This window comes from Amphiprion ocellaris, chromosome 6 (genome assembly GCF_022539595.1).
Source record: "Amphiprion ocellaris isolate individual 3 ecotype Okinawa chromosome 6, ASM2253959v1, whole genome shotgun sequence".
Lineage (NCBI taxonomy): Eukaryota > Metazoa > Chordata > Actinopteri > Pomacentridae > Amphiprion > Amphiprion ocellaris.
The window spans coordinates 36,918,743-36,936,388 of record NC_072771.1 but is presented as its reverse complement, the minus strand read 5'-3'; the positions used below and the strand labels follow the sequence as shown (position 1 = coordinate 36,936,388).

The 17,646-nt window shown below is 40.7% G+C and overlaps 1 protein-coding gene across 1 annotated transcript; it reads right to left on the bottom strand.

The window, feature by feature from the left end:
* Positions 1-5,226: 5,226 nt before the first annotated feature.
* Positions 5,227-17,329, bottom strand: prodhb (proline dehydrogenase (oxidase) 1b). Its single transcript, XM_023265867.3, has 14 exons — positions 16,886-17,329; positions 15,812-16,020; positions 13,790-13,824; positions 13,548-13,697; positions 13,257-13,321; positions 13,025-13,141; positions 12,754-12,827; positions 12,169-12,250; positions 11,432-11,524; positions 10,206-10,352; positions 8,624-8,799; positions 7,571-7,669; positions 7,385-7,473; positions 5,227-6,375 (listed from the first exon to the last, which is right to left on the bottom strand). Exons 1-14 carry the CDS (start codon positions 17,228-17,230, stop codon positions 6,185-6,187), a joined length of 1,872 nt encoding a protein of 623 aa, XP_023121635.2. The 5' UTR covers positions 17,231-17,329; the 3' UTR covers positions 5,227-6,184.
* Positions 17,330-17,646: the final 317 nt, after the last annotated feature.

The window sequence follows — 17,646 nt, the reverse complement described above, 5'->3', positions numbered from 1 at the left end:
GTTCTTTTTCTTATTAAAAGAACAGGTGGCCATGAGATAGCAGTCTCATTTTTCACTGCTGCTGCACACCATGAGTCCAAACTAATGATCAAAACATTGAGCTGCTCCAAATCATCTCTCACCCCACACTGATAGATATGGGAACTGATGGGAGAAAGAGTGTGTGAGTGTGTGAGTGTGTGTGTGTGTGTGTGTGTGTGTGTGTGTGTGTGTGTGTGTGTGTGTGTGTGTGCACGAGACACTGCAGGTATGTTTGTGAGAGCTTGTGCATGTTTACATCCACATCTATACGTTTTCTGCATGTTTGCGTGTGCACTTGTGGTTATTCGTGTGCTTGTGTGCATGTTAAGGGCAAAGGTAGGGGAATGTAGACCCTGGAGGCAAGCGTAGGAATGATTCTGGTCGGCCGGCGGCTGTGGCGGATCACTTGCTCTGCACGTTTTTCCACACTGGTGGCATTTTCTGAGCTGTTTCCTTCACAACACGCACACAGAGAAGAAGCCTCTCCGTCTTTTTTTTTTTCATTCGTGCTGCACAATGCTTATCATTTTCAAAGGGATGGGATGGCATCATGCATCTCAAAGAGAGCAGATCAAAGTGCTTTAATGATCTATAATATATGGGCGCCATCCATTTGGCACAGAACAAAAGGCTTAGGTGTGGGGGAGAAATGGTAGACTGAGAAATCGAGTCATCCCCCCCTTTAACTGGTGACTTTAAGGGAGAGAACTGGGAAGCTGCTGTCATGGCCATTGTGTTTTTTAATTCTTCTTGGACAGCTTTACTTGCCTCCAAATGAGATTACTAAAAACACAAACCAGTCGCTGATGACTGACTGAGACAGAGAGAGAGAGAAAGAGAAAAAAAAAATTAATTTCAGGGATGCATGAGGCGTGTGATATGTTATTTGCATTTTTTCAGTCCTCCCTGTCACAAAAATTGTGATAAATGCCAACGCTCTGCCACAGAAATCCACTCAGGAGATTGGGCAGGTGATTTCTGTTTGATAAGCACAGCGATGACACCGATGGAGGCGGCACGTTGTGACGCTTTGGTGTGTGAAATAAAAGCGCTTTCTCGTCACGCAAACTTGACAGCGCGCAAGACAGAAAACAAACTTTCCGTCTCTTCCCTCTTTCCTGCTCTTTTGATCACTTGTGCTACAATCTGCCACTCTATACAGGCCGATGGAATTAGTCATCGCAGGTCCCATCTGTTGGGTTTACGACTCATTTGTTTACTCGCTGGTTCACATCAGAGCTGACTGCGGCCGGGGGGGATTCCTTCCATGCGGGACTGGGTCAAAGCGCCGAGGTCAACTTGGCTCAATGATTCATCACATTTGTCGCTAAGTGGCTGTGATGAACAACACAGATTCCCTTCATTTCTAATAAAAATGCCACAAAGCTCCAGACAAAATGCAAGATTCAACAGTTTAGCCAAATATTTCACTATCCATGAATCCACTATGGGTTTGTAGCAGGTGTAGTTTGACAAGTCAAACAGTTTTGTCGTGGTTGCTGTCCACGGGGAAATCGCTGCAAACGTCAACATGGCTTGACAGGACAGGTGGTGATGTAGGGAGAGCCTGCAATAGATTTACATTATGTAGATGAGCAGTACAGATGCAGCTGCGGACATTCACGGTGACATAAAACTCTGCTGAAACCCAGCATTGTCCATCGTGATGGAAATTAGCAAAGCTGATTTCCACAGGTTCATGATTTTCCCTGTATCCGTCTTCAAATTCTGGATCACAGAAGCCTCATGATATACACCGATCAGCCACAACATTAAAACTACTGCCGGGCAAAACTGAATGAACTAGATTCTGGGCTAGGCTGTCATGCAGAAGCGGACAATGATTTAAGCCAGTTTCTGATTTGTAAAACTATTTTTCTGCTTGTGAAAATGCAAATAATAATAATAAAAAATAATAATAATAATAATAATAATAATAATAATAATAATAATAAAAAGATATATTAGAGATTTCACTGTCTTTTTTTTCATCTAGTCCACATTGAACCAGGTCCAGATCAAAACCCAGTGAGCTTAGGTGGGTCAAATCTTGAACAGATTGTCGTACAAAGGCTAAAGACTCTTCAAAAATATAATTTTTGACATGGAAAGACATTATTTTTTAATGTTAAAATGCAAAAACATGGAGAATTTAGTGTTTTTTTCTTTGTGTCTGGACCACTTTAGACCAGGTCCAGATAAAAGCCCAGTGAGCTTCAGTGGGTCAAATCTTCAATAGATTGTCATGCAAAGGCTGAAGACTCTATAAAACAGAATTTTTGACATGGGAAACCATTATTTTTTGTGTTAAAATTTAAAAACATGGAAACTTCAGTTTGTTTTTTTTTTGTTTGTTTTTTTTGCATCTGGACCACTTTAGACCAGGTCCAGATCAAAACCTTGATGCTTAGACGGGTGGAGTAGATCACATTTTTGTATGAACACAGTTGTTGGTACAAGTTGATTCATTAAAGCCCCATTCAGGAACCCAGTGGACCGAAGGGATCCACTGTCAATGTTCCAGTGCCAGACATAACAGGACACCCACAGATGTCCCATGTTTATGTAACAATGAGCAGGACTGTGTTGGCAGCAGGTGCAGGTGGTTTTAATGTTGTGGCTGATCAGTGTATTTTACTACATCACATCATCCTCACATTTCAATTTCAAGTTTTAAAGGCTGAAATGTCATTAATGAAGAAGAAGAGTGAATGTTTTCCATGTGTAAAAGAGTGACTTCTACTTCAGCTTACGGCTACAGTAGGTAATTTAGACCTTAACCTCCTCTGTGAGCGAGAGCACTAATCAACATGAGCAAATAATATCTGCATGAACAGACACATACATAAATGCATTAAACAACCTGGGAGGATGTGCAGCAAATGACTACTGAGTGTTTTTGCTTTGTCTGTGAAGTAGAACTTGTCATGCGTTCCTGCAGGGTACATTAAATTTAATTAACAAATTTAAATGTAAATTTTACTTGTGACAACTTTCTTTCTGTGTATTAAAATTATTTGCTCAGTCTCCAGCGGTGTGAAAAAAGATCCTTGAAGGGCGAGTGAATATGAAGCGTCTGCCAGCAGCCGGTTAGCTTAGCACAGCATAGCACATAGACAGGGAGCTTTGTTTGTTTTAGGTTTGTTTGCTTTCATTTGTTTTACCAGAGGTTATGTGCTGGACCATTTCTTAGCTTCATCTTTATCATACAGACATGAGGACGTCTCATCTCACTCTCCAACAAATGTGCAAATTTCCCAAAACATCAAACTATTTCTTGACTACAGGATGCAGACTATTTCCAATTACTGAGGAACTATTTGTGGGATATTCACTAATTAGCCGAAACCAGCAAAGTTTGCGGTTTTCTTCCACAATTGCTCTCCGGTAATTACTTAGAATTTTCTGTGTACCTTCTTGTTAAGAGTTGCCAATTATTTTACAGGGAGATGTCAGTGTCTGGCAGAAAGTTAACAATGCCCTTCCTCCTTGTTTGACATTTGAGCCAACTTAGTCTCAGATGTTGTTATAAAATATTGACAACATGTCACGCAGCATTTTCATTGGTGCTGAGTTATACTGTTCTTGTTATTCTGACTGGCCATGTAGAAATGATCTTGTGATTATGGCGCAATGTCAGGAAATACAGTCTATTCTCTGAGGTTCTGTGCCTTCCCCTCCATCTCCATTGTAGTTTTATGTGGACCAAAGAACCAAAACATCTCAGGCAGCCTGTTGAATGGTTCTTGTAGCTGATGAGAAATGCAGCAACAGAAAACTGGATTTTTTGTTGTGGTTGCAGTGAAAATAGCAGCCAGCAGGAAGTTAGTGAGGAAGTATTTTCTTCATATGAAGTCTATGGGGAGTATTGCTACAATTGGCAGTCATATGTAAGAGATGGAGCCTCTGATTATATGCTTTTGAGCCTAAAAATTGCTGACGTGAGGATCTAATGTTTGTAATAAGGTGTTTGTCCCTTTCAGCCTTTGCAAGATTTTTTTCATGAAGCATCCCGCTGCATTTTACAAAATAACTTCCCAAACCCCTAGTTGGTTCTCCTGGAGTGAAATAAAACCTTAACAATGTCTCATCACTGAAGATATGATTACATCTGTTGAAGGGAACGTGCACAGGCCCACTTTTTCTGAGCCAGTAATCTCTCAGTTTGTTGTCAAAAGATAAAAATACACAATTCTCCTGGGCGGCTCAAAGTCGGCGCACTCCTTACTGTCAGTTCATCTATTGGCACACAAGCCCTGATTAGAACTTAAGTGGCAGCTGAAATGCAGCAGCGAAGCCAATCCATCCATTGTGCAGCAGAAAAACAAAATCTGTATCAAAGTTCTATCCCTGAAAAATAATGCCCCATATGTATTCAAATCGGGGCCTGTGGCCGCATATGTAGCCGTGCTTAGAGAAAGCACTGAAAGCGCTGTGCAGTCCCACTGAAACCACAAAGCCAAGGGCACAGCCAAACAAACAATTCAAGACGTCAGCCTATGTGGAACTAACGGCCGAGGAGCCAGACAAAATCGTACGCCGTCCACCACATCTTGCATAATCCAAAGTCAACATTCATTACATGAAAGTAAATTAGCCTACGTTGACTTTATTGCTTCCCTGTGTGCTTTAAGGTAGAGAGAAGTGCTGGTAATAATCTGCTGACCTCCTGCTGGTTTTGACTGACTTGGAGCTTGTGCAGAATTTTCCACACTATAATGTGTCCTCTAAATCGACTGAAGCTAAACAGAAAAACTCCGCTGCCCCACAAGAAGGGATTTGCTGGCAAATGTATACCCAAAGGCACATCTTACATCAAAAGTCTACTTGATTCTTAATTAAACCGATAGAATACAGCAGCGATGACAGCTCTGTGGCGCTTTGCCTCAGTAAAACTGAACAGCCACTAAAGTTTCTTCTGAGTAATGATTAATGCATCCAATTTCTGTGATCTGTATTGAGCGTAGCATCATGGTTAATTAAATGATAGTCTACAGAGCACTGACTGCTCTCATAAAATGACAAGGCCATAATTATCATGAAGCTTGGTTACCCTCTGACTCAAATACTAATTGTGTATCAATAACTAAGCAGGATGTGTCACCAAATTAAAACCCAAATCAACGCAGGCTGTGCAAAAACAATATTTCAGTCAATAACATCCAGTCTTTGGGGCACGAGAAAAAACAGAAAGTACGTTCTTGGTATTCATACAGTACATTTCTATTTATTTACTGTGCATGTAAAACCAACAAATAAAAGCACCCGTTTCAAATGTATTTACGTCGACAAAGATCAGAAGTTCAGAGTGTTAACCCATCCATCCAAATCACAAGAGCAAAAGACAACCCTCTAACTTGTTATTCTTTTGCATATTCTCTATGTCACAAAATAAGAACAACCTGCCAGCCTCGCAGGCACCTGTATGCTCTTATTTTCACTCGTAACACCTCACTGACCAAGAATATAGCTTCTTCAAGTAAATACGATAACAAAAGCCTTGCAGTCTTAGAAGAAAGAGGGTTGCGCTGTGAGGTTTATACTTTCTCACTGATTCTTAAGCAGGCATTGCTCTAAAACAGGCAAGACAACCTCAAATACATATACAATACAGATAAGCCTCCCCAGGGTTGGCTGTGCACGAGTGTAAAAGAAAAAAAATAACAACCTACAAAAAATAGAAAGTTTCCTTTGCTATAATTTAAATCAAGCCTGCTATTTTTTATTATTGTTGTCCCTCTACAAGACAAATAGGGTAATAAAAAAGTATGCCCAGCACAGTCTCATTGACATTTTAGGGAGTCCTTTTGGAGCAGTAAAGATGCCCACTTGATGGATACCAGAGCTCTATAGACAACGGGAAGACAAAATGAGGAATGCTTATGGACGCAGAGGCGGGTAAAGAAGGAAAGGGGAAAGCACAGGCGGTACATGGATGAGGTGAAGGTGGGGAACAGAATGGAGGAAAAAACAAGACAGAAAAACAGTGACATGCAGGAAACAGTCCATCAGCGAGAAAACTCCAGGACAGGGTAAAGCAGGACATGTACTGAGGGAGCCGCAGAACAAACAGTCACAGCAGCAGCCTTCAACCAGAGAAGATAAAAAAATAAACCTTCAACACGTTGACACACTCTCTTCTTGTGTTTTTTTTTTTTTTTTTTTAGTACACTGGTCTGTAGAGAAGCTCTCCAGAGGAAAGTCTGCGTTTCAGCTCCTTCCACAGCAGCTCCCTCTCCTTTTGGGCTCCCTTCATGAAGCCTCGGTTCTCCTGCGCTCTCCGGGACAGGTAGGGCATCACCTCGTTCACCGGCCCATAGGGGACGTACTTATAAACGGGGAAGCCTGCCTGGCCTGGAGCGAATGGGAGATAAAGGAAATATGGCTTTGTAGCGTGACAGAAGTGAAGACGATAAACGCGGATCAGTATTGCCGTTGTTAGACTTTCCGGAGAACATTATTTTTACAGGTTATCTTTTACAAACTCCAGAGAACACATCACAACTGGACATCATCTCAACCATTTTCCCTCACAGAATGATCGCTACAATCCTTCTAATCAAACAAAACTCCAGCCTGTGCACAGACATCCCTAGTTTGCTGCTTTTAATTTGAGGAACAGCTGTCGTCTGCTAGTCAAGCTCACATGCTATGATACTGTTTTGCCAGGGCTTACTCTGGAAATTTGTTGAAATAAATGCTGTTTTGAGTCATCTACAGTAATGAGAAAAACATCAAAAACCGATACGATAAAACAAAAAACATCCTGAGCAACAGCATAGCCGAAAATCAGACCCTTAAATTCTAAATGTCACATTTGGTGCAGTAAGTGATTGTCAAATATATAGATCTCAGCTCCAGTCTGCTGTATTTCATAAAGCGACTTCTTTATTGTTTCAGGATTCAAAGACACAGCACTGGCTGTCGATCCCTCGAGAAAGCAACAAAGAAACACGTGTGTCTATTTACATCGATACCGGTCAAGGCCATTTCAGCTTGAACCTCACATTGACAGACAACTGCCTGCCGCCCCTGTGTCTGTCTTTAACTGACAAAGTGGTGAGAGCCAGCAGCAGCAGCGCTTCGTTAAGACAGCTGGTCAATATCAAGGTGTCTCAGTTCATATGTCACGTTTCGGCCTGCAGACTGACTTCTACATGTGCGCTGCTTGCAGGGCATGTAGTCTGTAGGGCACACGCGTGTTAACTCCAGATTTTTATGAGACACAATTGAAAGCTGCAGGGGAAAGACAGCGAATACTGAGCCTGCGGAGGTTGAACTGAAACTGTCAAATCCTCCTTATGTAGGACAGGAAAGATCGGTGTCTAGTCTTTGTATGGTTGTGTAAGAGAGTGTCTCTCACCGAGTGGAAAGCTGATCTGATCACACATGCCCAGTAGTTGACCGAAGTACACCTTGTTCTCTGTTGGGAAGAGGCCGAGCTCATTCATTCTGAATGAGAGAGAGAGAGAAAGAGATATTAAAGCAACTTGGTTCATACAGATGCAAAGTTGTATAAACTGGGTTTTCAACAGATTTGAAGTCTTACCTCATCAAGGTGTGTTTCACCGTGTCCTCATTATGGGAGGCCACCATTACATTGGCATTTCTGTTGAGTGCAATCTCATCCAGCACATAGTCCAAGCACCTTACAGAGAGACAAGCAAACACACACAAGGGAGGTAATTTAGCTGCTGTCTTGACAGTACTGTGACCTTTTGTCTTTGAAGTAGGAATCACCAAACTGTTCACGATAAAATATGGACTATATATTGTATAGTATGGGTATTGGGCCTGCATTGTTCTGTAACATTCAAATAAATCTTTCTCATTAGCATGTAAGATTCATTGCACACTAAAAGACTATCGCCACACAAGTAAATAGTAAAACTACTCCAGAATACTAAGCAGGTACACCAGATAACTATCCTGCAATGACCTCTGTGTATGCTTGGGTCAATATACATGTTTTTTATCACCACCTGTATATTCTGAATCCACCCCATGCTATGCTATTGCCCATTAGCCGAGCTTTGTTCACCCTTTGTTGTTTTCACACAAAATCTTATTGAACATTTCAGATTGGCCTTTCTTCTTTTTGTCCAAAACATATTGATCTCAATAGGGTGATTTCTCTGAGCTTGCCTTAATCCTGGAATATTCAAAAATAACAATAAAAAAATGCTACAACACAGGAGCATTGGAGCTCGCTTGTATTCTCCGACTTGCACTGGGGGCAAATCAGCTTTCTGACACTAGATGTTGAACCCAGAAACTCCAAATGAAGGACCACTTCTCAAAAAATTTAATCTCTGTGCTGTCCACTGCAGCACGTTTGTGCCAAGAAGGTGGCCAGTTTATTTCTATGACTCAGACAAAAAAAAAAAAAAAAAAAAGTGTTTTCCTGCGGTGTCTTAAGTGCAGGACACTTAACTCTAAGCTGGTTGGTGTCCAATCACAAAAGGTTGCAGTGGTAGCAGACAGCTTCTCTGTGAGCAGCACAAGAAATGAGAGCTTGGCTTGGCTAAAAGGGACCAAACTGTGCTGCTGCAGATTTACACAGTAGTCAGTAGCTAATAAAGTCACAAGCCCTGGCTCCTACCTGTGGTACATTCTGTTGGTTGACTCATAGTCAGGATTAATAGGGTCCTCATATCCGATCTCTTGGGCCCTCTCTCGCTCCTGATACATGTAGGCCCCGCGCACCAGCTTGGCAGCAAAATGCCAACCCTCACGTCGAGACAGTTCAACATCCATAGTTACGTTGTCATAGGCCTCCTGCAGAACAATAAAGGAGCAGCGATTTGGATATTGAGCTGAGCAGAATGTCCATTTCTAATGATTAGATCAACTAGTCAACTATTACAGAGCCAAAAGATGCAATGCAGTAAAATCCAGTTAACAATACTCTTACAGATGACGTAGACTTTATAATATGCCTTACCTAGTCTAAGCTAATTTAGTATAGCCCATCAGATACCATTAAGACTATGAAGGATAACCCTGTGAATGTATCTGCATGTCCCTTCATTACTTCCACAATGAAACAGGATTAGCTGGTACCACTTTATTGTAGTCTTTCTTTGTAAATGCCAGTCTCACAGGAAAAAAGAACTTGCCTCATTCTGGTAATACAATATCACCAGCAAAGCAGACGTGACTCATTACCATCATTAACTTATTGTTACAAAGTGGGACACAATAACACAATAACCTGCATAGCTGTATTTTATCCAACAGCAAGTATACTTACAATACTGTGTGTTTTAAGTGAAAATACGCTAAGCCTACGTACTTTTGACAAAATAATAAAGCTGAAAAAAGAGTATTAATAACATGAATATAAGTCTGCTTAAATAGCTTCTCACTTGAAATGGTGTATTATCACACTAGACCAAACAAACTGACAGCAGGTTTGAAAGGAATTTGAACAAATCACCAAAATTACACCATTTAAGGGCCAGAAACTGTAAAAACTGAAAGAATAATTTCATGTTCTAGTTTCCAAAGGTAACTGAACTTCAGGACTTTATGTCTGATGATTTGTTTCATCAGAAATCTTGGCAAAACTGAAGCTTAATATTGTGATATATCATAAAAAAATCACTTTGTTCTATATCTCATTTTTTAATAAGGTACACAATTTCCAATTAACAATAGCCAATTCTGTATAAACCTAAAAATTCTGCACTCTTTAGCACAACCATGAACCCATTAGTGAGGACACCAACAGTCACATCACAAAAATTCAATAACTTTTTGGCTCATCAAAGAAATTCTACTTTTTGTCTTTCTCCTTTTTATGATTTATGGCCTTGTAACTTCTTTATACTGCAAACAGCAATTTTTTACATTCACTTTACTTCCAGTCATGGTTGTGCTGTTTCTATAAAGATGCAGACCTTTATATTGCACTGAAAAATTAGCCCACAGTGACTACAAATGTGACAGGAGCAAATAAAAACTGCCCGGAAGCTACCTGGAGTTCAGAAGAAACAAAACACCATATTTCTCAATAACAATGTTCACTCTTCTCTTCCATTTCGCTCTTTAAATCTGTTTACACACTGAAATGTAGACTTGTCGCAACACATTTTTCATCATAACCATTACAACTGCTGCATGTGAGAATATTATCATTTGGAGCCTTATATCTTATGTTTCTGCCAGCTGTAGATCCTGACCTTTAGGTAGCATTGGTAGGTGTTGAAAATCACAGGCTTTTCTCTGTTGTAGATCCTCTGCATCTCCAGTGTGAGTCTGCTGATAGCTGGCTGGAAATAGGTCTGCTCGGCATCCACCATCAAGCGAACGCCATTCTCTAGGGCATGCTGGGACATGCAAGAGCTCATTAATATGGTGAAATCATTTATTACACTATAGTTTCATTTAAGGCAGTCATCATAGTTGAATTAATGGTGTTTTTTTCAACTAAACAAACATGATCAGTGATTCTTGACATTGTGGCTTTTTAGTACTCCGCATAGGAACATGGTGGAGTTATGTGACGATCGGTGTTGGTTTGTTTGTCTGTTAGCAACATTACTCAAAAACAGATTTGGATGAAATTTTCAGGGAAGGTCAGAAATGACACAAAGACCAACTGTTTTGATTTTTTGCAGTGATGCGACTTATAGTATGGATTTGTTAAAGATTCCTGTATCATTGCAAGATAACGGCATGGTGTCACTGTAACTATTACAAGTGAACACTACGTCAGCTGCCTGCTGATGATCACACGATTGCAATCCTACTACAAATCAACCACTGCAAACTTATCAGGACTTATCTGTCCGAAATGATACAAGGAACAACTGATTAAATTGTGGGGGTGTTTCTGAGTCCCACCAATTCCTGCCACCTGCTACATATTTAGGTCACGTGATTCAGTATCTGTACATAACGTACACATGCATAACACACGCCTGTGCTCAGCACAAGGTCATTTTGTTTGTGGGTACATCTATATTAAATGGCCACATTCTATGTTGCCATGATTTCTGATCATCAATAACTAATAAGCAAATGCCGCATTTATTTTTTTTAAAAAATGCTGCATTTCTGACAGTGCCATATGGGGGAATGAATAGCCTGTGCTCTCTGAGTGCTTTTCTAGTTCTGTTATTGTAGGTATAGTTGCAGAGGTCGTCAGTACAGAAGCTTTGATTGTATTGAAGATAGCTCTGTTTCACATTACATTACAGATCTTTTCATATTACTAAAGATACGGGTGCACAAATTGCAAGACGCTGCACAAAAAAATGTCACTACAAATGCTTTAAATTATCACTACTACATTAGGTTAAGCTGTAAGTGCTTGCTCATTGCACCTCAACAACAAATGCAACTGCTGCCAAGTGTATGCATGTTTGCGTACAGCGAGCTGTCTTTAGAGCAAACATGAGATTACCTTTGCCAGAACATCTATACGCTGCAGCATCCTCTTCATTTGTTTCTCCTCCTCGACAGTGAACTTCTCTAGCAGAGGCTCCAGCTCACCTAGCTGGGGAAAGCAGCCCCAGAGAGAGTGCACAATGAGATGCTAATGAACCAAATGTCACACAGCATGACACCTGTTAGGGCTTCGTACTTCACCCACCCATCAGCTGTCCTGAGTTCAAAATCAACAGAGATTCTGAACCTAAATTGGCCAGATTCTGTTGACACCCAGACCTCTTCCTAAAAGAGAAATCCCACACATCAACTTTAAAAAAAAAAAGACACTTTACTTCAAATTCATACCATATCTGGTGGCACCCTTAAAAAAATCTAAAATAACAGGTTGGGAACTGAGCGAAAATACAAAAACAAGCGTTAAATTGTAACCGATTTATTTGTTTTTTGTTCATTTACTTCAGTTACTGGCAGTTGCTTCCAAAATGGCTTTGCAATGAATGTTTCACAAGCTCACCAGTTCACGGCAGCTGCACTATATTTCAGTAAATTGCTTGTAAGACAAAATCTGCTCAAATCAGGTGCTGCTGATACCTAAAATCTTGTGCCTGCGGTAAATGGTATACACATCAAATTTACTGTCAATCCCCATCTGTATTTAAATATTCTAGTATATTATTAAGCTGTATTGCATTTGATATATTGTACCTACAGCAAATTTCCCTCCCTCTCTCAGTGTTCTGTGATACTGACCTCTACATTTGGAACAACAAGCAGATCCGATATCCTCGTTCTGTCATCTATTAGGCTGTTCCAGTCAAGCATGTCAATGCATCTGTCAGGAAAAAGGACAGAAAGGTATTACAGGAAGAGCACATAGGTTAGAATAAAATATCACTGGTATCTTGGTTATGCTTTTATTCTTTCTCTGCCTAATCATGTCATTAAAGACAAACTTAAAGACAGATAAAGACTTCTGGATAAAGCTTTTCAGACTTTTTGATGGTTATTCCTTCTGTGTTGCCATAGAGATTATACAAAGATAGCAAAATGTTTTAAAGTGATCATCTTTTCACACAAATTATTTGCCTTGAAACATTCTATTTTTCGAGTAAAGTACATTGTGAAAATGCATAAAACAAGAATATTGTACTGAAATGTGTATTTTCTTTTCTAATTTGTGATTTACTGTGAGTAAATGGTTATGTCATGCATGTCCATTGCAGAATGCATTGCAATGTAATAGGGCACCACTTTTCTCTTTTCATCATCATTTTTATTGAATTAATTAACACAATGTTCAACACACACACACTGGTGGTCAGCATTCTTGCTTACCCAGTAGACTCCTCTTTCCTTCCAGTAAACCAGCCGTAGAAATCCCCTTTTGCTCCCAGTTTGGTCAGGAATTCCTACAAAGACATACAGATCTACAGTGCTGTACCACAGCTACTGCAGCAAAATATTGTAGCAGTATCCCCATACTGTGTCTATGTCATGAGAGTGCACAGATGATCTATAGCATTATGTTCAGTGGAGCTCACACATCTATCATGTATATTTAAACATCAGCAGAACAAAAATGGAAGAGGAGAAAAAAAAACATTACCTGCAGTTGTGTCAGCTCCAGTCTCTGCTCCAAGGCCTCCATGCCATCTTTCCCCTGCTGTGATGCCAGGAAGATGAAAAATCGTCGCCATTTCACCAAGACCTCTGAGAACTGGAGCTTTCAGAAAAGAAAAAAAAAGCAAAAAAAGCAGAATCTCAGTCTAGTCCACTGCTACCGCAAGAGTATCAGCTAAATTGGTACACTGACCTTTAAATCACCCCTTAGTGCCTACCAGAAACTGAGGTCGTCCTAGTGCAGTCATTTTAATGGCAGAAAAACCATCCATTGAACCCCCACCTAGAGCTGAGACATACTTGTTTATGTTTCTAATACATTTATATTAAAATAAATCAAATGATGACAGTAATTTCTAAAATAAAGACAGTAAAGTGTATGCTGCATGTCCATGGATTATGAAACTACAACATTTAGTGCTTCATGTTTTAATATAAAATATAAAAACACAAAAGACATGATGTCACAATTTTGTGTTACTGATTTAGTTTCAGATTGCTTTAGCTACCAGATGCTTTGATGCATTTGATGAAAGTTTCCATATGTTGGTCACATTTGGCCTCATCGGCATAGAAATAAGTGCGAGCTCCAGTTACTTTCCCGCGACGGTCGCCAAATTGTTTGTGCACTTTATATTTCTTCTCTCTGTGGTCTTTGCCTGAGGGTGAAAATAAAATTTGCATGCCTATTACTTCTAATTACATCATACACCATGTCCACAAATAAGAAGAGCACAACAAGGCGGCTTACCTATGGTCTCTTTCTCTGCAGCAGAAACACATGAGCTAAAAGAAAAGATTATTTTAAATTATTTCCCCTGTATATTGGCAATATTAGAAATATATGTTGCATCAGAGTTCAGCTCAGGAACAAGCACGTTTTCTGTGAACATTTTAGCTTCGTGACAAGCGGCACGCCAGAGGCAGATAAAGTGTAGTGACCCTAAGTATGCTGAAGTGTCACATTGTCCGCCGCTGACCCTCCGGAGGGCAGAGTTGTAGCTTCACTCCACACTTGACCTATTCCCCCCGTCATCACAAGGCACCGGGGAGCTCATGTAACCAAACAGACGACTACACAGTCAGCTCACTGGACGTCAGAGACATCAGTCGGATTCGGAAAAATAAAAAGGAGCTATCTTCTTTTAACTGTGCATACTTCTGACAGGCGCTCTATTTAACCGTAGAAATTTGGATCAAGCTGCGTTGGAATCCGTCTGACACCGACTGAAATTGCACTGTTTTAACCACATTTCATTTATTCATTTTGCCCATTTGCTTTGTGCCATTTTCTTTCATTTTTAATGTTAAAAATAGAAGAGTTAAAGCATTTTTGGGGGCTGTTTCTTTGCTGTAGTTTATAATAAATAAACAATGAATTCTAAAACGAATTAAAATCTTTGCAGAAGCAATGATTATTAGTTTTGCACGAATTTGACTAGAGGTGCAAAAGATCAGCTGCTTTGTTACAAAAAAAAGGCAACGTTGGCCTTCAAAAGCCTGCAATAATGTAATCTTTTAATATAATCAGAGACTGGATTTTTAAGTGTAGATGGCCTTTGCATTTTAAAGGCTTGTATCATGTTCTGCAAATCAAGCCAGAATTTACCTCTGTTCCGTTCCCTTATATCTTCCTTCTGTTGCAAGGAACTGACTAATGTTGTTGTTGCTATCTTGACAGATCACTGGAGAGCTTGTCAAACCCTGCTGTCTCAGATCAAGCTGGCTTAATGTGCCTTGTCCTCTAGCCTTAAGGTTTGAAGGTGTATGCTTGATAAAAATAAAAAAAAAGCCTTTCTAGGCTCAGATTTGATACCTCGTTTGATGTTTCCAAGCAGCCATCCACAAGACAAAGTATATCAAAGCTGTGCCATGACACCTTGTTACAGGTGATAAGGTATAAAAAACATACATAGATAAAGTTTAAGAAGGGTCGTCGTAGCGATCGGCTTGCCTGGCAGCTTTATCACTTTACAGAATGTGATAACACAGTCAAACAATAATAGAAGACATTCTGTCTGGCACAAGTTGACACTGGAGTTGGCTGTCAGTCTATGTTAACAGACTTAACTGTTGGATACATAAATATGCTGCCTCGCAGCCTTGTTCATTCGTTTCATCTGACCTTTATAAAGCTACTGTGAGGTATAAAAGGTTGTAAAATAAATCAAACAAATACATTTGTCTTTTTTTCCTCCTAAAAAATGAGCATCAAACTGCCTCTTTTATTCACTGATTTCACTGTGAAACAACTCCTACATGGGCCAAAATGTCCAAATTTTATTTTGGACTGTGAGATGTCCTAATTACTCATAATGCATGAATGCCCAGAGCTGCAACTACAGTAACACTGCTTCTGTGCTTCCCAGGGAGACTGCTTGTATAACGTTTGTACTATTGTCCAAGTTTACATCAGCTCACAGATCGGAGAGCTCCTGCCTTGTGCTCCCATGACAGGATTCCTAACAAGTGAGAAAATCTCTCCAGAATGAGATGCCACGAGCATGCCAACACATCGTGTTGCAAACAGTGTTTACTTCCTGCTGGCCATAAAAAGCAAATCTACATTTGGCATTAAAGAATAAGAAAATGCAAATTTGTACTATTGTTGTTTTCACTCTGAATATTTGCAATCTGACATAGAAGGGGAATTCATACTTAACTTTGCTTTAGATAGTAATTATTGAAAAATACACTTCACAACATAGTCTCAGATCTATCTTTTATGCATGCAATATTTATTTAAATGTAACGCTGCAACTTTCATACATACTCCATCTCTTTCTGCTCTGCTTCCTCCTGACTGATGTCTTCCTCGACGCTGTAGTCCAAGACAGAGCCGACGCCGAAGGCCTGGTTCTTCTGGATCAGCGGCTTGATGGCCCTGTGGTCCTCGCCAGCCACAAACTGGCCGTAAAATGTCATCTTCATGAACTGGTCAAAGCCTTTTTGGCCCATGATCTTCTTACCAAGATCCATTATCTATGCAGAAAGGGACAGGAACCAGTTTATGATTATTGACAAGTATATAATGCACGTATAATTTCTGATTAATAATTCAAATGTATTTTGTGCTAAACCTGTGATTGACAGGTTTTGAAGGCAGTGAGTTCACTTTGCCAAACAGCATCGCAAACAGAGGCATTTAAAACATGCTCTTCCCCTCAAGCTACAACTTCACAGAAATAAGCACAAAGAGGGAACTCATGCAGCCACACTGAAAATCACAGCAATGACAGATTAGATCACTACTCCACATTCTGTGTCGTCACTCGCTTTCACCAGCACAGCCAGGCTTCCCATTGATTCCATTGATTATGTGAAGATGTGATGTGAGTGGAGAGAATGAGCCTGCCATGCTGGAAGTCGATCAAAGCCCCCGTGCATCACAACACTGGCGTAAAGGAACAGCCTTTTATAAATGGAAAGGGTGTCTTGTGCCCTGTCCATTTGCGTAGTAGCTATAAATATTGCACAAATAACATGGCATCCAGCTGAGGTTATGCAACGTCGGCTTTCATGCTTGGAAAAACAGGTTGTAACTTGAGAAGTGGGTGCAACCTGTTTGGCCAATGGCTTTAAACCATAAACTGTGCACAACTTCAGGCTGCCACAGATATATATCTATATATAAACACATGGTTATGAATACAGCAGTCTATGCTAGGGAAAACACATAGCATTAATAGCGTATAATAACGTTGTATCACTTCCTGTTCACCCGTTTTGCCGTGATGTTGACACGCCTTTTCCTTGTCACAGAGAAGTACAAGAACATTTAAGCTAACTTTGACTAAACTCTCAGCAGCTAAATTCACATTAGCACAGTGAGATAGCGCCTCATTACCTCTTTATTCTTATCAACCAGGAAGTCATAGGAGCAAAGTTTGAAAACCACCAAACTTCTGAGCAGCTCTAATGAGTCTTTGCTCTTATAAGCCTCCTGGGTCTGGTCAAAGTCTACGGAGATCTCATTAGCAGCGCCTCTCTCTCCTCCTCTGCTTCCCCCAGACTGTCGGGGACACTCCGACCGAGGAGCGCCGCCGCCGCCGCCGCCGGTCTTGACATCGTCTTCCTGCTCCGTCGAGGCGGAGGAGACGGTAGAGCGTAGTCTCCGGGTCGAGGGTAACCGTTTGAAGTGAAAGTCCGCCCGGGCCCGTGTGAGGGCAGAGACGGTTCTAACGTGGAACATCAGCCGGGATGAGGTGGAGGTCAGCGGAGCGGCGAACTTAGCAGAGCGCTTGTGTTTACTGCTAGCTGCGCACGCGGCGGTGTAAACAAACGGGAGGCCCAACTGTCACAGTAACGTCATCTGATTGGTCGGTTTGTCTGTGACGCACTTGCCTAAAAAGTTTTGCCGTATTAGATGATCTGCGCAGGTGCACAAGAGGCTGCACTTCCAGGACCGTGTTACGGGGAATTAGGGTTGCCACCTTTCAGAAATGAAAATAAAGGACGCCCACCAACGCTCTTCGGGGCCACGGTTCAGTAAAGTTGGAAAGATATTCACAGATTCGGACTTCCGACATCAATAATATTTTGTCAAAACATAAATGATGCCTCTTTCAAATCGTTGTAAGGTGGACAATGTGCTGCGAGCCCAGTTTG

What these genes read in the sequence shown, in the direction of transcription:
- prodhb (XM_023265867.3), bottom strand. Translation starts at nt 17,230, where the DNA reads ATGTTCCACGTTAGAACCGTCTCTGCCCTCACACGGGCCCGGGCGGAC. An exon ending in TGCAGAGAAAGAGACCATAG is followed by an intron (nt 13,698 to 13,789) that starts GTAAGCCGCCTT and finishes TTTCACCCTCAG; the next exon opens with GCAAAGACCACAGAGAGAAG. An exon ending in TAGGACGACCTCAGTTTCTG is followed by an intron (nt 13,142 to 13,256) that starts GTAGGCACTAAG and finishes CTTTTCTGAAAG; the next exon opens with CTCCAGTTCTCAGAGGTCTT.